General features: G+C 43.9%; 1 protein-coding gene across 1 annotated transcript; it reads right to left on the bottom strand.

Moving 5' to 3' along the window:
- Positions 1 to 231: 231 nt before the first annotated feature.
- On the bottom strand, positions 232 to 27897 carry CLEC20A (C-type lectin domain containing 20A). The gene is made up of 13 exons (XM_072648556.1): positions 27515 to 27897; positions 25752 to 25820; positions 16719 to 16814; positions 14189 to 14422; positions 13997 to 14092; positions 12525 to 12758; positions 12333 to 12428; positions 11479 to 11712; positions 11287 to 11382; positions 7636 to 7725; positions 6112 to 6345; positions 2874 to 2959; positions 232 to 459 (listed from the first exon to the last, which is right to left on the bottom strand). The coding sequence occupies exons 1-13, from the start codon at positions 27750 to 27752 to the stop codon at positions 379 to 381; spliced, it is 1884 nt and encodes a 627-aa protein (XP_072504657.1). The 5' UTR covers positions 27753 to 27897; the 3' UTR covers positions 232 to 378.

Here is a 27897-nt window from a genome sequence, read left to right as displayed (position 1 = left end):
TGGAGAAGGGAGAGCTGGCGTTCCTCATTTTCTTCCTTTGTTCAAGGTCAAATACAGCAACGTATCAATTATAATTTCATTTAAAGACCTCCTCCTACTAATGCATATGGCATTTTATAACTTAGCAGAGATGTTTTTAGAGAGCTTTCTATACTTAGAAAGGTTAAGTAACTTACCTATGATCACACAGCTAATAAGAGTTAGAGATGGGATAAAGGGTAAAATATGGTACCTAATTCTTTCCCCATGTTCTCCATTTCTGGCTCTTTTCTACAGAATGCACCACCACTATTCAGGCTTCTGATTTCTGGAGATCCGTTTCCCAGGGGAGGGAGCTGGATGGATTTTGAAGGCAGCCCCAGATTAGATAGACTCAAGCTAGCTTTGGTTCTCATCAAAGCTGATCCATTTCAGTCTGAATTGCTCATGACCTAAAATAGCCTTTACAGCTTCTTGTATCTGAAACAGTGGAAAAAAACACAACTCTTTATTGATATACCATCCTCCTATTCATAGACTAGTTATCCTAATTATCCCCGTGGTACACCACCCAAATCTAGAAGAAATATTTAACAACCCAGAGAGTGAGAGAAGATCTCATGGTGGGGCATATAAATTCTTATATGTTGTATAGTCGTCTACACAATATTAACAACTTGTGTACTGAAAGCACAAGACATCATTAAAGAAAAATATAGGAAAGGACAGTGAGCTTATTGTGTAGTAGTAAAAGAGGATAGCAGATAGCGAGATTAGTGCATTGGCATCCCTGAGATATTGACAGGCTAAAGGAAGACCTCCCTCTTGCCTATCAAGTGGGTCCTTTATGAAGGAGAAGAATAGATAGACATTGTACAGGATAAAATCTAGAGTGGCCATGATCTAGACCAGTGAGGAGGAGATCCCCACCAGCTAGATCATAGATTCACCCAAATAAGATTATCCAAGATAGTTATTTTTCCTCTTCTGACTCTGCCTTTTATTTCTATTTTATATCCATTAAAGGATGTATTGGAGAAGTAAAAAGGATGAAACCCCACCCTGTCTTACTGGTGGTTCTGCTAAGGTGGGTTAGTTGAATCTAATGGTTAGTTTGTCCTGTGGGGATTATTTATGGATTTCAGTAATTTACAGCCACCTTTTCCCCAAAGAACACGGGTGGTAGAATTGCTGATAGTTTCACTTGCCCTGTCTTTTGGAGCTGAAGCTGCAGATATAGCGGTGCAGAAGAGCACCAAAAATGAGAGAATGTCTGCTCCCACATGCAGTCAAATAAGTCATCCCTCAGTATGCAATGGAGTCAATCCTGCAGAGCTAGCTAGAAAGTGAAATTCTATATTTGGAATCCAATTTCACCCAATTTAGTCATTATTATTCACTATTTCTATGTAGAACTTTATGGTTGCAAAATACTTAAGAGACCATCATTTCATATTCTCCTAATGGCTCCATGAGGTCATTAGGACAAGTAATATATACGTCTGTTATAAATCAGGGAACTGAGACTCAGTAACAGCTTGGTGTAGTGGGAAGAGCCCCAGAGGGAATGTCACAAATCCTGGATCTGAATTACTTCCTATACTTTGCCTCTCTGAGCCTCAGTTTCTCCACCTGTAAAATGTCAGGATTAGGGAACCTGTGACCACATGTGACCTCGAGGTTACAGATTCCCCACCCCAGACGATTTCTTAGTCCCCTTCCAACTGCAGGTCCTTGCCTATACAATTTGTCCGAAGTTACAAAACACTTAAACCCTGTCTTCTGACTCTAATTCTGCTGCCCATTTCCTCCAAAACAGGCTGCTTCCATTGGAGATTAGAGATGGACAGGCTTGGCCTCTGGGGAGCAGAGATCCCCCAGGAAGGGGTCAGTGCCAACCGCGTCCCACTACTTGGAGATAGGGTTAGATAGAACAGCCTCGGCAGGATACCAGTGGTCTATGGGCCAGACCAAAATAACACGTTTTACTAGAAGGAATTGATAAAACAGAATTCAAAAGACCTTTCATGTAAAATCTGTCAATTTACTTCCTCCATCAGTTCTATATTGAAATTCCACGTGTGGGTGGGCTGACCATTTTTCAGAGGAAACGCATTTAAAGAGCCTGTTTTCTATCTGCTGATGCCATATTCGTGATTCCACACTTAATACTTCAGTCTTGTTACTCCTAACTTTTTTTAAAAAGTGCTGATTTGCACAGTATTTTGCATATACCAAAATGAAGAGAAACCCGCATAGTTTCAGCTGTCCTCCCTCTCCCCCACAAAAAACAAAAAAAAACACTTTCCTCATCCTCTTGTCATGGGAAGTTTGATTTGACCAAACTGAATTGGTTAGATACTTCCTATCTCTATCACTGTCTAAATTACAAAGAGCTACAAGAAAAACTAGCATTAGTAATCATGTTTTCCTCTGGGCCTTGGTTTCCTCGTCTGTAAAATGGACTGGGCTGGGTGACTTCTAAGACTTCTTAGAACAAAGTTTTTGATCCATAATCTAAGGTCCTGTCCAGCTCTGATGTGAGCTTAAAAAGGTACATTCACAGCAAATTAAAATCAACCCTAGTTTTGATTGTCCCCTCCTTTCCTCACTCTTAAGTTCTTCCATGTTAGGCCAGTATACACCAGAAGCCTTCCAATCTGAGGATGCCCGAGTTCTCAGTGAGAAGCTTACAACCACTCTTGCAGGGTCAACCCAGAAATGTTAGGAGTCAAGGAGAGGATAGACAACCTGTCCCCAGGAGCATCTTCTGCAAAGCAGGCTGTGGACCTCTTGGCTCAGGCAGCCGTTACCCTGACTTGTGAGGTCAGCCAGAGGTTTGGAGCTGGAGTGACCAGGGAGGGGCAGGGGAGGATAGAGGGGAGCTGGCTCACCTCTCTCAAAAGCTCTTCTTTTCTAGCTTCAGATTGCAGGATATCTGGAGAGTTGAAATCAGCTTTCAGGATCCCAAAGCGTTGCTCTGTCCCCCAAAGAAATCACCGTCAATACAGATGAGCCACACTGCCTGACTGAACCATCGCATTCTTATGAATGGGGCCTGGATTTGGCCCCACAAATTTGACTCAAGGGGCCTTATTTGAGGGTTTAAAAAGCTGCTACGTGCTGCAAGTGCTCAGCAGGAGGCAAGCTGGCCTATCCAGGCTAAAAAGATGCTTTGGGAGGCAGGAGGACCTCTCTGAGAATGGAGAAGATGTGACTGTTTCCCACTCCCTTCCCCCAAGCCCCACTATCCAATTGGCAGCCAATTGATATAATGGTTAAAGCCTTGAGCCTGGAGTCAGGACAACTTGAGTTTAGGTACAGCCTCAGACACCTGTTAGCTGCATGACTGGACAAGTCACTTAACCTCCATTTGCCTCATCTGTAAAATGGGGACAATAATAGCCCCACTTCCCAAGGGAGATATTTGTAAAGTTCTTTGAAAACCTTTCTATAAACACCAGTGATCATTGTTATTATCTGTCAAACGCCTATCTCAACACTGTTCCTGGGCCCCTCCACTCTCTTAACAACAATAATTATTACTATGAGTGGCAATAATATAACTGATAATAATATTATTGATTAGTAATTATGATGAATAATAATAGCTGACATTTACATACCAATCTAAAGTCTGCAAAGTGCTTCACAAAAAACATCCGATATGATCCTCACAAGAACCCTAGGAGGTAGGTGCTATTATTATCCCCATTTTACAGAGGAAGGAACTGAGGCAGACAGATGTTGAGTGACTTGCCCAGCTAATAAGTGTTTGAGGCTAGATTTGCACTCAGGTCCTCCTGGCTCCAGGTTCAGCATTCTTATCCACTGCACTATCAGTGATGTCTAGAGAGTTTTGTGCTTATAAGACATCTTCCCTACTAATGTAGGGAAGTTCACTTGTCCCTCACAATAACTCTGTAAGGGAGGTACCATTATCATCCCCATTTCACCGAGGCTCACCGAGTCTGAGTCACACAGCCAGTCAGTGACTGAGTCGGTTTGAACCCTGGTCATCCTGACTTCCACATCCAGAACTCTACCCCCTGAGCCACACTGTCTCTTTTTCTGCCTGGTCCCTACATTTTTAGAGGCTAGCCTTCTGTAAGGTCATTGCATTCAATCAGATCTTTTGACTTTTCAACTTTGCATTGAATCTACTGGAAGGTACCAGCTGTCCTAAAAACAGAAATCACTGTAGACACAGCCAGCTGACTCCCAGCCACTGTCACAAGGGCCTAGTAGAAGGGGTGGCTGGAGAGGATGATGCATGTAGAATTCAGGCTCTGAGTCTTAGAGGTCCCTTAGGGCTCTAGGATTCCTTGATTCATTCTTTCCCATTTCATTGAGGTTTGGTTTTCTCAAATATTGGAAGAAGAGAAGAGGCATTTAATTGATCCTGGTATTGATGTATATTTTCCTTGGGCTCCAGTATTTGGGAACGATCTCTAGGAGGGTTTTTGTGGATTGAGTTCATAGCAGCTACTGCTTCCTGAGTAGTGACCTTCCCAGAGGAAGGACATCTCCAGGCCTGCCTCAGACAACACCAGCTGTTGAGCTTGGACAAATCCCTGTGGCTCACGCTGGCCCAGACCACTGCCTGAGACTGAACGGCAGAAGATGCCATTGGTAGAAGGAATTTCCATATTAGGAGTTACCAGTAACAATGAAATCACAGATCAGACCAAAAAGTACAAATGTGTGACAAGGAGATTATATTGTCAAATGGAGGCGGGTGTATGTTTTCCAGGGCTGCTCCTGTGGCCTGGTATGAGGAGAGCACAACTCATGCCCCTGGGCACCAAAGACTTCCCAAAATCAGACTTTTATAAGGCTCAAGTTAGCCTGAGAGTGTACCCAGATACATTAATACATGTCCACCCGTACACAAACACATGCTTATGCACACACATGTACATTCAGACACATACACACGTGTGCTCATCTATAAGTTCAGGCACAAGCACACATTCACATGCAGATAGAGACATAGTCATACAGCCGTGCAAATGCACAGAACACACACACATGCATTCTCACACACACACATACTCATACACTCACCCACACTCAGAGATACATACATGTACACACATACACACACGTACAATTATAGACATACATTCACACCCACAAACCCCTCCAATTTTCATCTTGAATTTCCACCCCACTCAGCCCCTCAAGATGAGTCTTTTCTCTCCATCTCAGAGGAGCTAGCTCAAGGAATCTCCTGCTCCCAGTGCCCCAGAAGCCCAGCAGGAGCCCCACACTCAAACCTTCCCAAGTCTGCTAGGCTGAATCAGAATCAGAAGCCCTGAATGTGACTCCTGGTTGTGCCTGCACAATTGATTAAGATTCCTGGACCTATTGCCAGAGGTACAACATATACAATAGATTTGCCAGGGCTGTGTGGGTGTGGGGGAGAGGGAAAGGAGAGGAACCAGAAAGGAGGGATTTGTCACCAGGTCACCACCTCCCTCCCAGTTGCAGAGCCCTCGCAGAGCAGGAAGAAGAATCCTCGGCCCTAGGAGGGGGAAGGGAGAAAGGAAGGAGCCACCTGAGATTTTTTTCACACCTGAATGGGTAAAGGGAGTTTCTGCCACCAGTTACCTTAAAGTAACTGAATTGAGGGGCCAAGGCCATGGAAGAAAGTGTGGTGTTAGGGATCCCATCTCAGGCTGGCCAGAAAGGATAGGGATGGGGGCTGCTCCCTACAGCACAAACCTGAGCATGGGGGATGAATAGGGAGACCAACATGCTGGTTTGGTTCCACCTCAACCCATCTACCTACTGACCACTAAGGACACTCCTCTGCTCAGAAGTCCCCACAGTGGTGCTCCTCTGAGGGAAGAGGTCCAGTAGAGGGAGAGGACAAAGAGCCCCAGGGTGAAGCCGATGAGAGAAGGGTCACCTGGGAGTGGGAGGAAAAAGAATTATCTGATCCTGAGGACAGAGGGCTCCCTGGAGGTTCAGAGCTGACCAGGAAACCCTGGTTGGTCTCAGCTACTTTCTTCCCAGTGACAGAGCCATTCCCTACAGTAGAAAAAATCAGAAGAGGATACCATGGACCAGTCCACTCTGACCAGATCTGGCACAAGGCCTGAGGAGGTAGGAGAGCACAGTGGGTACCTGGTTCAGGCTCTGGCTGGCTCTGTGTGGACCCAAGTCTTGTGGTTGGCCTTGATGTGATGGTCAGATGGGGGTCAGATGCTCCTGAGGCAATGTTGTCAGTCCCTGAAGCCTGGGATGTGACTGCTGAAAGGCTGCCTGTTGGCTCAGAACTGGCAGCTGGTGGCATGTGTCCTGGGGCTGTAGACAATTCCTGACCTGTTGTAGTCACACGGTTGGAGGTGGTGCTGTCTCCTAAAGCAAAGGAAGGGGCTTGTCTGGGCAGCTCAGACGTTGCTCCTCCTTGTGACCCTGACCCCTGCCCACAATATTTCTATGTGGGAGAAGGAGCCCTGAGAAGATGGAGTCCAGACTGTGACAGCTGGAGCAGACCTCAGGCTGCAACTACTCTTCCAGATAGAAACAGATCCCAGCAGACTCATATTAACTTAGAAAACCTTAAAACCTATCTATGTAGTATTTTTAAAATTCATTTTCTTAAACCATTCCCAGTTACATTCTAATCTGTTTCTGACTGCTCTGAGGCATTTTTCCAACCACATGAAACTAGTTCAACTCTTAGCCAAATATCAACCCTGGACATGACCCCTGAGACGTGATCTCCAGTGAGGGGGAGTTCACTACTGTCAAAAGCAGTCCATCCCACTTTTCAATAACTCTCTTAGGAAGTTTTGCCTTCTATCCAGCCTTAGTCTGCTCCTCTGAAATTTCCACCCATCATGCCTAGTTCTTCCCCTATAGGGCCAACTCCATTCAATTCACCAGCAGTTTATTAGGTTCTTGGAGGAGCTTACATTCTGGGAGCTTTTGAGGGTCAGAAGCTGCTGAGGTCGAGGGTTATAGGAGCTTAGGTGGTCCTGGGTGGCAAATACCTGCCAACCCCTTAGTTCTGTATATACACACACACACGCACACACACACACACACACACACACACATACACACACACACATGTACACACACACACACATACACACATACACACACACACACACACACATGCTGCTGTCATGGCACACTGTAGGCCTGTGCCTTCCAGGAGCAGCTAGCTTAATGGAACATTGGCAAATTCTCTCTGTGCACCTGAATTCACCTCCCATAGATCCCCCTGCCAGTCACTTGAGCCTTTATTCCTCACTTATGACCAGTGCTCTCTGCCACTAATTGCTTTCAATTAACTTAATTTGGGGCCAAAGCCATGAAGGCAAGGGTAAATACTATTGGGCATCCCTTCTCAGTCAGGCCAGTGAGGAAGAGGAGGGGACCTTGCCTCCAGGGTGGTGCTGCTGCTCCCTCCAGCCAACACCAGAGCTTAGGGGATGAATGGGGAGCCCTACATGCTGGTTTGGCTCCATGACAAACTATCTCCAGCCCAACCATCCTCTACCCATTTACCTACTGGGACAGTCTTCTGCTCAGAAGCCCCCACAAAAGGAGGCCCATCAAAAGGAGAGGATAAAGATGCCCAATGTGAAGCCAGGGACAGTGAAGTCACTTGGAGGGAGACAGGGAAAAGAGGATTACCTCCTCTTGGGGAAAGAGGGCTCTCTGGAGGTTCAGAGCTGGCCAGGAAGCTGATCCCACTGATTTTTTTCCTAGCACCAGAGCTACTTCCTACAAAAGAAAAAAATCAGATGAGGCCAGAGACACCATGCACCCTGATCAGAGCTGGGTACAAGGCTGGAAAAGGCAGGAGAGTTCAGTGGGTATCTGATTCAGATTCTGGCTGATCTGTGGTAGGTGGCCTAGATATAATGTCCAGGTTTTGGAAAGGCATCCCTTGTAAGGGCTGGAATTCCCTGGTGTTGATGCCAGTCGCTGAACTGGAAGCTTGGGATGTGACTGCTTTCAGCCCTGACCAGCTGCCTGTTGGATGAGGACTGGCAGGGGGACATGTGTCTTATGACTGTCACCCAGTCCTGACCTGTTGTAGCCATACAATCAGAGGCAGTGCTGTTCCTTAAAGCAGGAAAAGGGACCTTGAGGTAGAAGCTGGAAAACCTCCAGAATCAAATATAAAATCCTCTAGTTGATGTTGTTAATCCACAAGGGTGATATCTTGACCAGCTGGTTAATTGGATGTAAGTGAGGCAGAGCTGGGCAAAGTCATCAGCCTCACTCTCTCCTCCAGTCATCAAAGTCCAGTGGCAAAACCAGTCAACTGGCAATGACCTGGGATGCCATGGGTGACCTTGGCCTTTCTAAATTAAGATCTCTCCCAGAACTCAGGTTCATCTGAGGCAGCACACATTCAGTGACTAAGAGGGAAGTAAGAATTGAGACAAAGGATGGCCTAATTTAGTTTGGCATTCAGAGCCTTCATTCAGAGCTCCTCTCTTCTGGTCTTCTTACCCCTTACCTCCCACGGTGACATTGTTCCTCCACCAAGATTCTCCCTCTTCCTACTCTCGGCATTTTCACTGCCTAGAATTCTCCTCCTCTTTGCCTTTTAATCTCCCTGTCTTCCTTCAAATCTCAGCTAAAATCCTACCTTTTACAGAAAGCTTTTCCCTCTGCTTTTCATGCTAATGCCTTCCCTCTGTGAATTATCTCCAATTTATCCTGTCTATATCTCGCTTGTACATCATTGGCTTTGTGGTGTCTCTCCAATTAGACTGTGAGTTCCTTGAGAGCAAGGATTGTCTTATTACATCTGATAAAATAACCCATGATAAAGGGATAAAAAAAAGCAGGGTGTTGTCCCCCCTAGACAACATTTTTCTTTTAATAAGGGAGCTTTGTTTCCAGAAGCACCACCTTGATACAAAGAAATATTGGATGCTGGAAGGCTTCCAACCATGTTTCTCCCTTTAAGCAGGGGAACTCCAACATGGACAACTGGGCGATGATGCCTTGGAGCTGAGGTGCAGCACTCCTGAAGGCAGGCTCAGTCGCATTAGAACACAGCTCCTATCTGACTGTACTGTGTGGGTGTGTTGAAAAGAAAAGAAATACATAATAACATGTGTGGTTTTCTCAGTTCCTATGTAGCCCACAGGAATCTTTATCACAATTTAGAGGTCCACGTTTCTGTTTGAATTCAACACCAGTTCAAGAAGTACGGCCAAGATGGGCCCTGAGAGATAAGATGACAGAGGGAAGGTCCATGAGGCTTTTCCTGCTTCCCCTGCCATCCCCACCAAGGTGCCGTGGTATCTTTCTTAGGACTATTTTGTCTAAACATCTATAACAAACATTCAGGTTGTCCTGTGAGTGGGTTAAATCACTACAGACCCTGGTGATTGGTTTTTCCCATTCTTTTCAGAGCTAGTCCTGCCTTCCTTTAATCCAGTTCACTTGTAAGTCATGACATCACTTTCCTCTTTCAGAATGAAGGACAAACAACAACAGAGATTAACTTCCAACCAGAAGCCTGGAGTTTTCCATGGTAGCAGCAGTTTCTAATCATTCTGAAAAGATGCAGGGAGAAATTAAGAGAGGGTATGGCAGGGGTGCGGAACTTGTGACCTTGAGCCTCTAGGTGCTTAAGTGTGGCCGATCCGAGTTTGGATTCGGCCAAAAGGCCGTGCTTGAACTGTGAAGTTTGGATTCAATCAAAGGGCCACACTTGAGGACCTAGAAGGCCACATGTGGTCTTGAGGCTGCAGGCTCCCCTCCACCCCCCAGGTGGGGGCCAGGAGAAAGGGGGACAACAGAGGGTTCATAGGGCCAGAGCAGCAGGAAGTAGCAGCAGCAGGTGGAGGATACTTGGAGGACAACTGACCCTAAGCCTTATATTTATCACTGTGCTTATAAAGAACGACCAGCATGGAACAACTAAATTGTGCTTACCTAGAGAAATCACTGCACTGATGGTAAATCTAATCCACTCCCTACTTCCTTTTATTCTATGACCTCCTCAAAATTGTGTGGCATTGCTTGCTACGACATGTTTCTCTAATCTTCAAGAAAAAATTCCTCCCTCACTGGGAAGCACATCAGTAGAGTCCTGAGCCCTAGACACCCAGCCCTTCAGGAGCACCCCTAGAACAGGGGAGAGGAGAAACAGCTGCCCTTCAAGGATTCCAACCTGTGACAATGAGTGTCTCATTGTGAGAGTGGGGCCAGAGAAGGGTACTACAACTTGAAGCCTCCCCCCTCACCAATAAAATATTTTCCAACCAAATAAAATAAATTAAATTCCCTATTGGTTGTATCTTAACTATGATTTTTCTAAATTAAGGTAAGATCATTTAATTGCATCCTGAATTAATGCCTTTGTAATAGAGAGTACGGACAAGGTGAAAGTGACCATACGGAATTTAACAGGCCGGTAGACTCATTTCCAAACTTGCAATCAAGATAAAATTGGGTGTCACAGCTTTCAGGAATGTGACTCATAATGGCCATTTTAAATTTCGTAACTTTTCGGAGCAAAGAAACTACATGAAAGTGGGACCTTTGATCTGGGCTTGAAAACTTTCTGAGTTAAGCTCCTTATGTCTCAGCAGAGAGGTAACTTTGAGCCAAGGGGTCCTTGAAGATAATATTGTCTCACTTATAAAAGAAAATCTACTTTCCTTTTGGACATGAACAGTTTTGCTCTTGTCTCTGTATTCCCAACATTTACAAGAGTATCTAGCATATAATAATGGCTTAATAAATATTTGGTGATTGATCGATTAAGTGTTCAGAGCTCAGAGTAGGAAAGGAAGAGAAAACTGAACACCAGGTCACCACCTCCCTCCCAGTAGCAGAGCCCTCCCAGACCAGGAAGAAGAATCCTCGGCCCTAGGAGGAGAAAGGGGTGAAGGAAGGAGCCACCTGAGCCTTTTTTACTCCTGAATGGGTACAGGGGGTTACTGCCATCAATTGCCTTAAAGTAACTGAATTGAGAAGCCAAGGGCATGGAGGAAAGGGTAGTGTTAGGGATCCCATCCCATGCTGGCCAGAAAGGATAGGGATGGGGTCTTGGCCACAAGGTGGTGGCTGCTGCTCCCTTCAGCACAAACCTGAGCATGGGGGATGAATAGGGAGACCAACATGCTGGTTTGGTTCCACCCCAACCCACCCCTACCCATCTACCTACTGACCACTAAGGATACTCCTCTGCTCAGAAGTCCCCACAGTGATGCTCCTCTGAGGGAAGAGGTCCAGCAGAGGGAGAGGACAAAGAGTCCCAGGGTGAAGCCAAAGAGACAAGGGTCACCTGGGAGTGGGAGGACAAAAAATTACCTCCTCTTGGGAACAGAGGACTCCCTGGAGGTTCAGAGCTGATCAGGAAGCCCTTGCTGGTCCCACCTACTTTCTTCCCAGTAAAAGAGCTGCTTCCTACAGTAGAAACAATCAGAAAAGGAGACCATGGACGAGTCCACTCTGACCAGAGCTGGTACGAGGCCTGAGAAAATAGGAGAGCTCAGTGGGTACCTGGTTCAAGCTCTGACTGGCTCTGTGTGGGCCCAAGTCTTGTGGTTGGCCTTGATGTGGTGGTCAGATGGGGGTCAGATGCTCCTGGGGCAATGTTGTCAGTCCCTGAAGCCTGGGATGTGACTGCTGAGAGGCTGCCTGTTGGCTCAGAACTGGCAGCTGGTGGCATGTGTCCTGGGGCTGTAGACAATTCCTGACCTGATACAGTCATAGAGTTGGAGGTGGTGCTGTCCCCTAAAGCAAAGGAAGGGGCTTGTCTGGGCAGCTCAGACGTTGCTCCTCCTTGTGAAGCCCTGACCACTGCCCATTATGTCTCCGTGTGGGAGAAGGAGCCCTGAGAAGATGGAGTCCAGACTGTAACAAATGAAGCAGACCTCGGGCTGCAGTTAATCTTTCAGACAGAAACAGATCCTAGCAGGTTCATATTGACGTAGAAAACCTCAAAATAACACTACCTATGTAGTATTTTTTAAATTTATTCTCTTAAACCTTTCCCAGTTACATTTTAATCTGATTCTGGCTGCTCTGAGGTGTTTTTCAGGCCACATGAGAATAGCCCAACTCTTAGCCAAATAGCAGTTGCTCTACATAGCCCCTGAGACATGACCTCCAGTGATGGGGTGCTCCCTTCAACCAAAACCAGAACTTAGGGGATGAACGGGGAGCCCTACATGCTGGTTTGCCTATCTCCAGTCCAACCCTCCTCTGCCCATTTGTCTACTGACCACCAGGGACAGTCGTCTCTTCAGAAGCCCCCACAGTGGGGCCCAACAAAAGAAGAGGATAAAGAAGGAGAAGGAGAAGCCAGGAGCAGAGAGGTCACTCAGAAGGTGGCATTGAGAAAAGAGGATTACCTCCTCTTGGGAACAAAGGACTCCCTGGAGGTTCAGAGCTGGCCAGCAAGCCCTGGCTGGTCTCACCTTCTTTCTTCCCAGTGACAGAGCCATTCCCTACAGTAGAAAAAATCAGAAGAGGATACCATGGACCAGTCCACTCTGACCAGAGCTGACACAAGGCCTGAGGAGATAGGAGAGCACAGTGGGTACCTGGTTCAGGCTCTGGCTGGCTCTGTGTGGACCCAAGTCTTGTGGTTGGCCTTGATGTGATGGTCAGATGGGGGTCAGATGCTCCTGGGGCAATGTTGTCAGTCCCTGAAGCCTGGGATGTGACTGCTGAAAGGCTGCCTGTTGGCTCAGAACTGGCAGCTGGTGGCATGTGTCCTGGGGCTGTAGACAATTCCTGACCTGTTGTAGTCACACGGTTGGAGGTGGTGCTGTCTCCTAAAGCAAAGGAAGGGGCTTGTCTGGGCAGCTCAGACGTTGCTCCTCCTTGTGACCCTGACCCCTGCCCACAATATTTCTATGTGGGAGAAGGAGCCCTGAGAAGATGGAGTCCAGACTGTGACAGCTGGAGCAGACCTCAGGCTGCAACTACTCTTCCAGATAGAAACAGATCCCAGCAGACTCATATTAACTTAGAAAACCTTAAAACCTATCTATGTAGTATTTTTAAAATTCATTTTCTTAAACCATTCCCAGTTACATTCTAATCTGTTTCTGACTGCTCTGAGGCATTTTTCCAACCACATGAAACTAGTTCAACTCTTAGCCAAATATCAACCCTGGACATGACCCCTGAGACGTGACCTCCAGTGAGGGGGAGTTCACTACTGTCAAAAGCAGTCCATCCCACTTTTCAATAACTCTCTTAGGAAGTTTTGCCTTCTATCCAGCTTTAGTCAGTTCCTCTGAAATTTCCACCCATCATGCCTAGTTCTTCCCCTATAGGGCCAACTCCATTCAATTCACCAGCAGTTTATTAGGTTCTTGGAGGAGCTTACATTCTGGGAGCTTTTGAGGGTCAGAAGCTGCTGAGGTCGAGGGTTATAGGAGCTTAGGTGGTCCTGGGTGGCAAATACCTGCCAACCCCTTAGTTCTGTATATACACACACACACGCACACACACACACACACACACACACACACATACCCACACACATGCTGCTGTCATGGCACACTGTAGGCCTGTGCCTTCCAGGAGCAGCTAGCTTAATGGAACATTGGCAAATTCTCTCTGTGCACCTGAATTCACCTCCCATAGATCCCCCTGCCAGTCACTTGAGCCTTTATTCCTCACTTATGACCAGTGCTCTCTGCCACTAATTGCTTTCAATTAACTTAATTTGGGGCCAAAGCCATGAAGGCAAGAGTAAATACTATTGGGCATCCCTTCTCAGTCAGGCCAGTGAGGAAGAGGAGGGGACCTCACCCCCAGGGTGGTGCTGCTGCTCCCTTCAGCCAAAACCAGAGCTTAGAGGATGAATGGGGAGCCCTACATGCTGGTTTGCCTATCTCCAGTCCAACCCTCCTCTACCCATCTGTCAACTGACCACCTGGGACAGTCATCTCTGCAGAAGCCCCCACAGTGGGGCTGAACAAAAGGAGAGGATAAAGAAGTAGAAGGAGAAGCCAGGAGCAGAGAGGTCACTCGGAAGGCGGCACTGAGAAAAGAGGATTACCTCCTCTTGGGAACAGAGGACTCCCTGGAGGTTCAGAGCTGGCCAGCAAGACCTGGTTGGTCTCAGCTACCTTCTTCCCAGTGACAGAGCTGCTCCCTACAGTAGAAAAAATCAGAAGAGGATACCATGGACCAGTCCACTCTGACCAGAGCTGACACAAGGCCTGAGGAGGTAGGAGAGCACAGTGGGTACCTGGTTCAGACTCTGGCTGGCTCTGTGTGGACCCAAGTCTTGTGGTTGGCCTTGATGTGGTGGTCAGATGGGGGTCAGATGCTCCTGAGGCAATGTTGTCAGTCCCTGAAGCCTGGGATGTGACTGCTGAGAGGCTACCTGTTGGCTCAGAACTGGCAGCTGGTGGCATGTGTTCTGGGGCTGTAGACAATTCCCAATCTATTGTAGTCACACAGTTGGAGGTGGTGCTGTCCCCTAAAGCAAACAAAGGGTTTGAATAAGCAGCCCAGACATTGCCCCTCCTTGTGAAGCCTTAACCCTGTCTCATAACTGCCTTTGACAACACCTACCTGTGCTGCAAACTTCCACACAAAGAAAGATCCTAGAGTCTAAGAGTTAGAAGAAACCTCAGGGTAAGTCTCATCCAACTCTTATCCAAACATGAATCTCTCTCTAAGAGTCCTGGTAAGTAGGCATTCAGCCTTCACTTGGAGAGTAGAAATGGGGTGTTGGGTGCCCTCCACCTCCCCATGCACCCTTTCCTAACTCTTGGGTTGTCTTTACATCCAGCCTCAATGTACTTCTTCAATTTCTACCCATTACCCCTAGTGCTGGCCTCCTAGGGCCAGCATAATTCAATTCACTGTTGTTACATGGTGCCACATCCTATGGATATAAAAAGAAAAGTGAATTAAGTTCCCTCTTTCTGGGACCATTTCAGTTACGTTTATCTCTACAAGCATTTTTAAGTGCTTACCTGCCAAGCATTGTGCTAGGTGATATTGATTCAAAGAGGATTATTTTTCAAAATATTTCTATTCTCAGAAATGCAAATTAAATTGACTAAGATACCGGCTCATACTCATCAGATTGGCTAATATGATAGAAAAGGAAAATGATAAACATTGGAGGGAACATGGGAAAATTGGGACATCAGTTGGTGGAGTCGTGAACTGATCCAACCAGGTTGGAGGGCAATTTGGAACTCTGCCCAAAAGGCTATAAAACTATGCATACCCTTAGATCCAGTGATACCAGTGCTAAGTCTGTATCCCAAAGAGATTTTCAAGAAAGAAAAGAACCTATTTGTCCAAAAACACTTATAGCAGCTCTTTTTGCAGTGACCAAAGAATTAGAAATTGAGGGGATAGAGGACTAGGTGAACAAGTTGTGGTATATGATTGTATTGGGATATTGTTGTGCTATAATAAATGACAAGCAGGATAATTTCAGAAAACCCTGTAAAGATTTACATGAACAGATGCAAAGTGAAGTGAGGAGAATCAGGAGACCATTGTACACAGTGAAAGCAATATCGTACAATGAATGACTGGGAATGACAGCTAGAAAGCTAATAAATTTTCCAAGCAATAAAATTATCCAAGACAATCCCAATGGACTAATGATAAAAAATGTTATCCACCTCCAGAGAAAGAACTGATTTTGTGTGAATACAGACTGAAACATGCTATTTTCACCTTTTTTCTTTTTTTCCTGTTCAAGCGATCTTCCACAAAATGACTAATATGGAAATGTTTTACATGACTGCACATGTATAATCTATATCAAATTGTTTGAGTCCTGGAAGGGGGAGGGGAGGGAGAGAGAGAATTTGAAACTCAAAATTTTAAAAAATCGTTAAAACTACAAAACATTTTTAAATATAATTGAGAAATATTTAATGAAATAAATTACAAATTATATTTTTTAAAAATCCTGCTCTAATGAGACCCGTTACAGTATGAAAGAGAGCTGGACACAGAGTCAGGAGACTGAGTTCAAATCCTCGCTACTTGAGCATAGGCAAGTTTCTTAGTTGGTTTCCTCATCTATAAAATGGGAATAATAGATGTACTTCCTACTTCCCAGAGTTGTAACCCTTAAAGTTCTATATACATGAGTCATTCTAGCTCTTTATATGATTCAGTCAAGTAAACAGACATTTATTAAATGCTTACTGTATGCCACTTACAAGCTACATGACCCTGGGCAACTTTTCTTCATTTGTAATATGGAGATAATAATAGTATCTATATTCCAAAGCTGTGGTAAAAATAATACTTTTAAAAAGCACTTTGCAAACCTTAAAGTACTATTATTTCTATTATGAGGATCTAGGGAATATCTGGTAAATAATTATATTTTGCTCTTGAAATATTTCAAAAATATTGTTGTAAATTAAAAATGTAAGATACCAAATAAAGTTTTCTTTAAGAAAAATTTATTCTATTTTATACTATTTCTTGTATGCATATGCAAGGCAAAGTATGTAATTTATTTCCTTTCATAATGAATAAAAGTGATAGAAAAATTCATTGAAAGCCAAGAGATACAGTGATGGAGAGAAGGATTAGTAACCCCTATTTTAGCATTCTTCTATACGCTCACTCATGTGACTCTGTGTCCACAGTCACCAACTTACTGAATGATCTTGTAGGCCCTGGCCTCCCTCCTTCCTTGACCTCCAGGGAAGATCTTCTGAGGATGAAGGAAAGGTCTAGCGCCAAGAAGCAAAAGCACCATAACAGAACAGGGAAAGAGGGGTGGCTACCTGGGCCAAAAGTAGTGTCACTTTCATCACTTTGTAGGGAGACACTGGAAGAGCTCAGAGGAGACTCTCTGTCGGGTGGGAGAGTGATGGAAGGATCTGTAAGGAAAAGAATTGACAAAACCATGAGTCTTTGACTTAGAGATTACAAAGCCGACAACTTGAACGACATCCTGTAGTTAATTTATCTGCTGTTTGTCTGTGGAACACCAACCCTGTCAGGGAGAGAAAAGCCTTTTCTAATCTGGAGCTTGGGTTAAAAAGAGGCCAACAGATTGAGCCAGTCCTTGAACATGCTTTGTGTGTTCCTGCCTTTCAAATGGCCTTTTCATCTGGCTCTCCTACTCTGAATATTACTTAACAGAATACATATGTAGTACGCCTTCATTGCCACAGCACCCACCTGCCCACTCCCTGCACCATCACAGCATAAGCTTCCCGAGGGCAGGGTCTGTGCCACTGTTTTTATCTGCATAGCCCCAGCACTTTGTGTAAAGACTGGCATGTGACTGGATTTGGAGAGAGGTCTGGGTATTCTTTGTTTTCTTGTGGAGAGAAAGGAACTGTACAATTTCATTGATTTGATGAATTTCCAACGTGAAAATCCCCTTCATTGATGCAGGTGCAATGGGTAATTAATAAATAATTTATTTTTATTGTTATTAGCTATTATTAACAAATAAATTAATAATTAATAAAATTTGTTGAAAGAAATGAGTAAATGAGTGAGTGAATGAATAAGTAATAATAACCATAGCTAACATTAATATAGCACCTACTACATGCCAGGCACTATGCTCAGCACCTTACAATCATCAGCTCATTGGATCCCCACAACAACCCTAGGAGGTAGGTGTTATTCTTATCCCCATTTTACAGATGAGGCAAACTGAGGTTAGGTGACTTGCCCAGGGTCACACAGCTTATAAGTGTCTGAAGCCACATTTGAACTCATACCTTTCTGATTCCAGGCTTGACACTTTATCTGCTGATGAATAAAAGATTGCCCTCCTTTTTGTTTCCATTTGCCAAGGTCTTCCTGATCCCTCCAGGTGCTCTAATGGCATCTTCTCCATGAAATCTCCCAACCCCCATGATCTCAAAACCAGAAGCAGTCTCACTCTCCTTTGAACTCCCAGAATACTTTGCATCTCTTTTATGGTATTGATCAAAGTCTACCTTGGAGTCTAGTAACTTGTATGAAGGTCTTATTCATTCAGTCATTCAATATATATTTATAAAATACCTACTATGTGCAAAGCAATGGGCTTACATGCAAGGGGTGGGAGGGGAATGAAAGTTCAATAGGACCCATCCTCATTCTAATGGAACTTACAACTTAGCATCAGAGGGATAATGTAATTAACCAACCTTATTGCTCCCTCCTTGAGACTTTTGATTCATTAGGGCTGGCACCAAGTCTATTCACCTCTTGCAATTAGCAATTGATAAATGCATATTAACCAACTGTCACCGATGGTACAGGCAAACCAGATTAACTGAAATAGTCAGAAATCCTGAGAGAGACAGAGATAGGTGGAAGGCAATTCAAATCACTATCAGTTGACAATATGTCAACAAGTACTTTTTGTACCACCTTGACCACCGTCTCCTCTCAGACTCTGACTGGAAACAGCCCAGAACCCTGAATCCTTTGTCGATTGTGAATGAACTAAAGAAGAACCTCAAAAACATCAGATTAGGGGAATGATGGGATGTATGCAAAAAGGGGTCTGAGGTTAAATCAGACAGACTCTCCTTATGCTCCTAGAGCCCTAGAACTCTGATTTTTGGTGAATGAGATCAGGAGTTGTGGATGAGATACTTCCTTGGTCAGCCTTCCGAGAGATAGAAACAGACTCTTTCTCTTCTCACCCTGAAAACCCTAGCATGAAAAAGTTCTTCCTTGGGTCTACTCCAAATCCCTCTTGCTGCAATATTCTAACTCTGTGCATCAGTTGGGAGATGAATTAATAAACTATGGTACATGAATATAAAGGAATATTATTGTACTACAAGAAATGATAAGACAGCTTCAAGAAACCTGGGAAGACCTGCATGAACTGATGCAGAATAAAGTGAGTGAAACCAGGACAATAACGTATACAGCAACAATAACACTGTAAAAGACAAACAATTTTGAAAGAGTCAAGAAATCTGATCAAGGCAATGAACAATCATTATTGTGAAGGTTCAGTGATAAAGGGTGCTATCCAGCTCCTAACTGATAGAGAGGTGATGAACTCAGAATGCAAAATGAGACATATATGTCTTTGGACATGGCTAATGCATATTTTTTATGGAGTTTTACTTTTTTCTTTTTTCAATTGGAGGTGATGAAAGGAAGAAAAGATCAATGCTCACTAATTGAAAATAATAAAAGTTAAAGAAAAGCAAACAACAAATATTCTGGTTTTGACTTTGACAATCTGCCCAATAAAGGGCAGATTGACTCTTACCATAAAAGTAGATAAAAGGTTTTGGATCAGAGCAAAATGCAGCAGAAATCTGGGGCTGATAGTTGCGAAAGCGAGTGAGTGTAGCACATTATCTTGGCCCAAACATAGGTGTTAGCAACCAGGAAGGAATGCTGGAACCAAAGTTGCTGGACCACTTCAAAGACCTGCTGCACTCATCAAAGTAGAGACCAATCCATGCTTGGATTTCACTGGTGATACTCTTCAGGGCTGCCCCATTAGTGACATTTTGCAGATTGGCAAGGTCTGTATAGTGTTTATAGCAGTACTGCTGGGCAGCAGACCAGGTCTTCTTTTCCCCAACAATCCTTATAAAGTTCTGATTATCAATCTTCACCTCAACTGAGAAGAAGGGAGCACATAAGTCATTGGTCCCACCCCTCCTGGTACCCTGGCACCCCCTCCCCCGGCAGCCATCCCTGGAGATAACTGCCAGCCCAAGAAGACCCGTGGGTTCTGGAATCTCTCCATCTACTTTCCTCCCCTGCCTGATGCTGGGAATTTTTTGTACTTTTAGCTGGCTGGGAGAATCTCTACTCCCAATAGGATCATAGATTGCTCATGACATGAGATCATAGATTTTGAAATAGAAGAGAACTCAGAGTCCTCTTTTTATTTTTTAAATTTAATATTTTTCCCCAATGACATGTAAAAACAATTTTTAACGTTAACTTAAAATTTCTTTGGAGTTCCAAATTCTCTCTTACCATCCTCCCTTTCCCCTGCATTGAGAAGCAAGCAATGCGATATAGGTTATACATGTGCAGTCATGCAAAACATATTTCCCTATTAGGTTGTGAAAGAAAGTACTGACCAAAAAACCCCAAGAAAAATGAAGAAAAGTAGGTTTCAATCTGCATTCAGACTCCATCAACTCTTTCTCTGGAGGTGGATAGCCTACTTCATCATAAATCTTTCAGAATTATCTTGGATCATTGTACTGCTGAGAATAGTTAAGTCATTCACATTGATCATTGTACTATTGCCATATACACATTGCTATTACTATGTGAAATGGTTTTGCTCATTTCACTTTGTATTCGTTTATGTAAATTGTTTCAGGTGTTTTTTGAGAGCATCCTGTTCATCATTTCTTATGGCCCAATAGTATTCCATCACAATCACATACAACAACTTGTTCAATCATTCCCCAATTGATGGACATCTCTTCAATTTCCAATCTTTTGTCACCACTAAAAGAGCTGCTATAAATATTTTTGTACATCTGTGTCCTTTGGGTTTTTGTTTCTTATCCCTTTGGGATACAGACATAGTGGTGTTGCTTGGTCAGAAGGTATGCATGGCTTTATAGCCCTTTGGACATAGTTCCAAATTACTCTACAGAATGGTTGAATCAGTATACCATTTCACCAACGGTGCATTAGAGTCTAATTTTCCCACATCTCCTCCAACATTTGTTATTTTTCCTTTTCTGTCACATCAGCCAGTCTGATAGAGTTGCTTTTCATATAATCAATAGTGATTTGGACCATTTTTTCATACAACTATAGATAACTTTGATTACTTCATCTGAAAATCATCTGTTTATATCCTTTGACCATTTATCAATTGAGGAATAGCTCTTATTTCTATAAATTTGACTCAGTTCTCTATATATTTGAGAAATGAGGTCTTTAGCAAAGAAACTTGCAGTAAAAAAATTTTCAGTTATGATCACGATGTATTTTCTTCCATCCTATTTCCCCCCTGTATATTCTACTCTCTCTTTCCATTCACTCTGTTCATTCTCATAGTATTTTTGTACCTTTTACTAAACTGTTAACTGTTTTCATAATTTTCTTGCATCACTCTCATTTCTCTTCCCAATTTTTCCTCTACATCTTTTAGTTGATTTTTAAAATCCTTTTTGAACTCTATGTATTCTATAGTCATGATCTCTTTCTACTGTTTGCTCATTTTTCTGGTCTGTTTCTTGACTTTTAACTCTATGAAGTAGGGCTCTTCTTCCAAATTGGAGGGGACGCTGTCCCAAGATTTTTTGTGTGGCTGTTTTCAGAGGTAATTCTGGGAACCTGTAAGTTTTCAGTTCTTCTAAGGTGGTATGATCTAGGAAGAGGTGTGTTTACTACTTTCTTGGTCTGTACTCTGGTCTGGAAATGACCACAAGCACTCTTTTTTTCCCTGAAAACGTAACCAGGGTCCCTGCTCCACTGCCACTGCTAGTTCTGCTGCGCTATTGCACCTCCTCGTCCTAGGACTATGACCCAGAACCAGGTACAAGCAATACAACACAATCCTGCTCCTGGTGCCAGCAAAGAGACTCCTGTAATCCCTTCTGACCTATTGTCTGACCCCCCTCTAACTGACTGTGAGCTGAGAGCTCTGGAAGAAGCCACTGATGCTTCTGATTCAGTCACTGCCAAGGTCTGCTCCTGGCTTGCTTCTGATGTGTCCTGTTCTGGACTGTGTTCTACTCTCACCCGGGTGGGACAGACTTTTCCTGCCAACCTTCTAAGTTGTCTTGGGTTTAAAAACCTTTTTTAAGAAGCTTTTGTGGGTTCTGCCACTCCGAAATTTGTTTAGAAGCATCATTTAAAGTTGTTCAGAAGGATCTGAGGGAGAGCTCCCTTTAGTTCCTGTATTCTCTCCACTGTTGGCTCTGACAGGCTCTTCTTCCAGAGCCTTCTTTTAATTAGTGAGAAAACTGAGGCTTAGAGAAATTAAGTAACTTGCTTAAGGTCTCATAATTAGCATTAGAAATGGGATTTGAACTCAAGGCTTTCTGACTTCAAGTCAGTCCAACATTCTATCCCAGGGGTGGGGAACTTGCAGCATCAAGGCCACATATGGCCCTCTAGGTCCTCAAGTGCAGCTGTTTGACTGAATCCAAACTTCACAGAACAAATCCCCTGAATAACAGGATTTGTTCTGTAAAACTTGGACTCAGTCAAAAGGCTGTATCTGAGGACCTAGAAGGTCACATGTGGCCTCGAGGCTGCAGGTTCCCCACCTCTGTTCTATTCCTTGTGCCACCACTTCTAGATTTGTATCTAAGGAATGAGTCTGTTCTAGATGCTTCTAAGAGGGTCTTGCCTGGATTTCCTGAAAGTAAAGTAAAAACAAAGGAATCGGGAGCCCAGTGTAGCCAGGGGGACCACCAGCTCACTGGACTTCCCACCTCTACTTTGACAGACATCCTAGAAGCAGGAGTGCCTGCCCTTTTCTCATTTGGTGGTTTAAAGTCCAGCTCCACTTCAATGAAATTCATGTTCAGTCTGGTCCCAGTTTTGATGCTGTCCCTTGCTTCTAGCCCTTCCCTGTAGCTGGAGGCCCAGGATGGAGACAAGGATGATGGTGCGCATTCCCTGATATGAAGGAGTTCAAGGTATCATAGCTAGAAGGGACTATTCAGATCATCTAAAGCAGGGATTCTTAACATGGGATTCCACAAACTTGTTTATATATTTTGACAACTGTATTTCAATAATGAGTCCCTAGAGGTAGCTAGGTAGTGCAATGCAGAGAGGGCTGGGCCTGGAGTAAAGAAGACTTGAATTCAAATTTAGCTTCAGACACTTACTAGCTGTGTGACCCCAGTCAAGGCATTTAACCTCTTTTTGCCTCAGTTTCCTCAACTATAAAATATGGTTAATAATAGCACCTACTTTGTGAGGATCCAATGCATTTGTAAAGCATTTAGCATAGTGTTTGTCACAAAGTAGGAGTCTAATAAATGCTTGCTTCCTTTCTTTTACAATCCTAAGTATTTTATTTTATACATTTCAAAACTTTATTCTAAGAAGAGATCCATGGACTTCACAAGACTGTCAAAGGTATCTATATCATGAACAAGAACCCCTGATTCTAGTCCAGCTCTGTCATTTAACAGAAGAGGAGACTGGAATCCAAAGGAGAGAAATGACTTTCCGGTGGTTAAGCAGGTAATTTGTAAAGAGTCAGGATCTGGACCCAGGATTTGCGACTCCACACCCATCCTAAAGCTTCCCAAGCTCACAGTCATCTCAGTCATGCCTGGAAAGCTACTGGAAGATCTCATCAGACCTTCTCCAAAACCAACCTTTCCATTTTGGTTGACACCCTTCCTGGCCTCCCTCTAGACCAGCTCGGGGTGAGAATGGAAGAGTAGACCACAGCCACAGGCAACCAACACACAGGGAAAAAAACTGAAGCTCAGATAAGCTATGTCACTTTTCAATCTCCCAAAGCTAGTACTGGACCCAAGATTCAAACCCAAGTCCCCAAAGTATAAGTTCTGTGAAGTTCTACCTGAAACTGGAGTTCTTAACCTGGAGTCCATGAACTGCCCCCAAAATGATCTAATGAGTTGCATAGAGTCAATGAACTTTAAACTTTTAATATTTCGGTAACTGTCCATCATAACTGATTTTCTTGGAAATCCTGTGTGTTTTATTTTGTGTGTTTAAAAACACAGTTCTGAGAAGGGGTCCACAGGCTTTCACCAGACTGCCAAAGGGGTCTACACAAAAAACACTAAGAAAGCCTGCTCTATCTCCATCAAGCTGTGGCTCCAAAGAAGAAACATATCTAGGCCAAATTGTCACTGAGTGAAATGAGGTCAGTCCTAATTTTAAGCCAATCCTCTTTGGGGATCCTCAAGGACAGGTTGATTATTTTCCATGAATTCATCCTCATCGGGCTTATGACTCTGGCAGAACTGAAAGTCAGGGGAAGTTTCTGATTTCCTAACACTGATTTACACAGCTGGGAGGTATATTAGCCAAAGGGAATCAGGTGGGGCTCAGGGACAGAGCTTGGAACATGTTTCCAGGAAAGTCCAGCGTTCCCAGCTATGTGTCTCAGCTGGTCAAAGAAAAGCTGGAAAGCCAACTTGCCTCTGCATGACCTGGGAGATGTGCAGACATCCCCATCCCAATTACAGACAATAAACTTGGAGTGTTCTGAACAAACTGAAGGTGAGATTGGACTAAGTAAATTTCCCATAATAGCAAAGCTGGTAAGTAACGAAGCCAAGATTTCAGAGCCCAGCATGCTGACCTATTCTTAGCTAAGGCAGGACACATGAAGGTCTCCTGTATTCATTCCTGGTCAGACATGGCCAATGATGCAGTGACACAGCTGTGGTCCTGGGCATACGTACTCTGGATCATATTCTTTACCCTGAGATCAGATGAACCTGGCCTGACCTTCTCTTCCGAGGGAAGGAAGGATATCATTGTTAGCCCTTCCAGAGGGATCTAGGCACCTGTAAATTTGAATAAGGAAAATGTAAAAAGCTGGCAGCAGCAACTGTAGCTAAGCTGTTGATTTCAGTGACTGGATTGAAAGCAAATATCCCTGTTGATGTGACCAGGTTGGCCCAGAAAAGCCATGAGAACATGTATGTCCCCCCAGTCTTTGCAGAGGTGAGGGACAACAGGTGTGGAATATCACAGATGTTGCCTTGCTCTTTCAGTGATAGCAAGTTTTGCCAGGCTGATGCTTTTTTTCTCTCTTTCCTTTTTCATTCTTTGTTACAAAGGGTGGCTTATTAGGTATGGAAGGGATATACTAGGGATGGTATAGGGACCAGAACTATGGTTTCATTAGCATAGGGGACTCCTGGGTGGGCATGTGGGCACCTTCTCTGTGATTTATTGTCCTTTGGAGTTGTCAGAAGCAGTGAGAGGTTAAATCACCCGCCCAAGGTCACAGAGCCAGGATGTGTCAGGGGCTTTCCTGGCTTCAAGGTCAGATCTCTATCCACTAAATCTCTGCATATTTGAGATGAGGGTGATAGGAAGGCAAAAGATATCGACATCAATTTTTCAATAACATCAAAAGCCCTCCATCCCAACCTCATCCACCTTCCTTCATCCTTCCTAGGAGCCCTTCTCTGCACATTATCCCGCATGAAATGTCATTTGCCTAGAGACAAGAAATTCTACTTCTGAAAGGTAGATTAAATAAAAGGAGAAGATTTGATTTACAAAAGCAGACCACTTCAGATCAGATTTCTGTCCATTGGATGTAGGCAGACCTTTCCTGCCCATCCCCTCCTCAAGTGAAAATGATTTTCCCCTCCTCAAATTTCTCATAGTTTTTTATTTGGACTTCTGCCCTACACCTAGCTCCTCCTACCCTATATTTTAATCATGAATGTACCTGCCTTTGCCCCCTATTATTCAGAGCTGGGTAAAATGGGAAGAATGTGGACCTGGAGTCAAGAGACCTGGATTCAAGCCCAAACTTAGACATAACAATGGACAAATTCCTGTACCACCTGGGACTCAGTTTCCTCTTCTGTAGAAACACAATAGAAAGAATAGAATAGAATATTTTTAAACACCTGTTTTTTCAGGACTGTATTTCAAGGAATCAAAATGGAAAACTGTGTTAGGCAAAAAGTAAATTGCCCCAGCTTTCTGAGAAAAAGAAGGAATAAAAAGAAATATTCAGTCTAAAGTCCCCTATTACTTCCCCTCATGAGAAAAATGGTTCTTCCCTCCACTTTTTCCTCCCCAAAGACCCTAGAACAACCAGACAAAGCCCTGCTTCTCTGGGGCCCCAGACACCAACCAAAGCCCCATCAGACTTAGAGGAAAGGAAAGGACTGTACCTGAACTGAGCGGGGTGGTAGGGTCTCTGGGAAGATATTGTTCAGTATTCAAGTGTCCAATGGCAGGATCTATGAGGAAGTGAACAGAGCTAGTGATTACTGGAAGAAAAACCAGGGTGCCCCAATGGGCCATGGCACACAGCCATAGGTTCTGAGAAAAATCACATCTGATCACAGGAAAACAATTCATTCTTAGACGCTGCCAAATTCATGGGAAAACACTGCCCAAAGAGTCCCACAACACTGTAGATCCTAATCCCACAAAATGCATGGAAGCCCAGAGGCAAAACATTATACTACAGCCTGTCAAGGACCCTAAAAGCCATAGATCAAAGTGAAGACGGGCTGTTGTGGGAGCAGAAACTGAGTCTACCCTGAGCAGGGCTTCAAGGTGTGAAGATATGACACATGTTCAAGCCTGGATCCCACTCATTCACTTATGACTCTTTACTAATTTCCTCTCTCTTCTGCTGCTTAACTATAAAAAGAAACAGCCTCCTCTAGAGCAGGAATCCCTTACTGTCTCCCTGTTCCAGGGAGGAAAGTAAGCTTTTTCTCTTCCAGGACTTTTAATTCTGCTTCCACATTTTCCAATAAAATGCAAATGACTCTAGAGGATTCTTTCCTACCATCTATCTGCTTCTACTCCCTCCTTTTCTTCTTCTATCCTTTTCTCCATCTTTCCTCTTTCACTCTTCTCCCCCAAATTGAGGGGAGAGACAGGCTGGAGCCTAATCAATATAGATGAACAAGGAAGGACAAATTCCAGTTTCTTTTATCTCAAGTCTTGATTATACTTATTTCAGAAGTGGGAAGAATAAGTCATGGAGGCCAAGGGGATGTAGCCTCAGGGTAGGGGTTTTAAGGAGCAGCATGGCTTACAGGGGGCAGCTAGGTGACACAGTGGATAGAGTGCTCAGCCTGGATTCAGGAAGACTCCTCTTCCTGAAAAATATCACACCTGGTCTTCGGGCAATTGGGGCCAATAGAGTGAGAGCTACATGAGCTATATGACCCTTGGGAAGTTCATTTACCTTCTCAGAACCTCTGTTTTCTTATCCACAAAATGGGTGTCAGAATAGCTTTAGTAACAGCTTAGCGGGGTTGCCATTAGGTAGTATGTAAGAGTGTCCCAAAAGTCTTAGCATTAATTTAAACTTAACCATGCACTAAGAATTTTGGGACATCCTGTATAAATATTATTATTGTTGTAGCTGATAGTATTACCTAAGAAGGACTGTGGCAGAAGGGACCAAGCGGTCGTAATAACAGCTAGCCATTATATATATAGTTATATATATATATCGTATATTATATAATGTATATTATATGTAATTATATAAATATATTCTATGTGTCATATAATATATAATATGTATATTAAGGTTTGCCAAGCATGTTACAAAATTCTCTTTTCATTCTCATTAACAATTCTGGAAGGTAAGTGCTATTATCTTCCCCATTTTACAGATGAAGAAATTGAGATAGAAAGAGGTTAAGTAATTTGCCAAAGGTCGCACAACTAGTATCTCTCTGAGGCTACATTTGAACTTAGGTCTTCTTGACTCAAAGTCCAATGTTCTATCCACCATGTTATCCCACTGGGAAGAACCTGGTCTTTTCTATCCAACAGCTTTCCTTCCTCTTTTCTACCTCCCTCCCTTTCTCCCTCTTCACTCCCTGCCCCCCAGTTCTACCCCCAGCTCTATTCCTAAGTACCAGCAGCAAGAGAGGTCCCAAACTGTGTGACAGTGACCACATACCGTAGTAGCAAATGAAGGCATTCGGGGTTAAGCAGTGACCAGTCACTGCAGTTGGAATAGTTTGCATGACTATCACTTTCAATAAAGCACAGAATTCAGGCATTAAACCAGACAGGCTTGGAAACCAAAAGGTAGTCGTGAAAACTGGCCCACTGGACCAGCTGAGTGTCCCAGTCTTTACATTAAAGAAGAGTCCAATCCAAGCAGGTTCACTCGTTAGGATAGAGTAAAGGCTCATTAGACTCCCAGGGCCCTTCAGGCTTTCCAAGTTGGCCAGGTCTGTGTGGTGGATCCTACAGTAATCCCGAGCCTCATACCAGTTAAGCAGTTTCTCCACTCTTATGAAGCTCTGACCAGCCACTTTCACTTCACTTGTTGCTGTG

Source organism: Notamacropus eugenii, chromosome 2 (genome assembly GCF_028372415.1).
Source record: "Notamacropus eugenii isolate mMacEug1 chromosome 2, mMacEug1.pri_v2, whole genome shotgun sequence".
Lineage (NCBI taxonomy): Eukaryota > Metazoa > Chordata > Mammalia > Diprotodontia > Macropodidae > Notamacropus > Notamacropus eugenii.
Note: the sequence above shows the minus strand (reverse complement) of the source record. Positions and strands in the feature narration are given on the sequence as shown.

What these genes read in the sequence shown, in the direction of transcription:
- CLEC20A (XM_072648556.1), bottom strand. Translation starts at nt 27,752, where the DNA reads ATGAGCCTTTACTCTATCCTAACGAGTGAACCTGCTTGGATTGGACTC. An exon ending in TGCCTTCATTTGCTACTACG is followed by an intron (nt 25,821 to 27,514) that starts GTATGTGGTCAC and finishes ACTTCCTCATAG; the next exon opens with ATCCTGCCATTGGACACTTG. An exon ending in AAGAAGAGCTTTTGAGAGAG is followed by an intron (nt 460 to 2,873) that starts GTGAGCCAGCTC and finishes CCACTGTTTCAG; the next exon opens with ATACAAGAAGCTGTAAAGGC.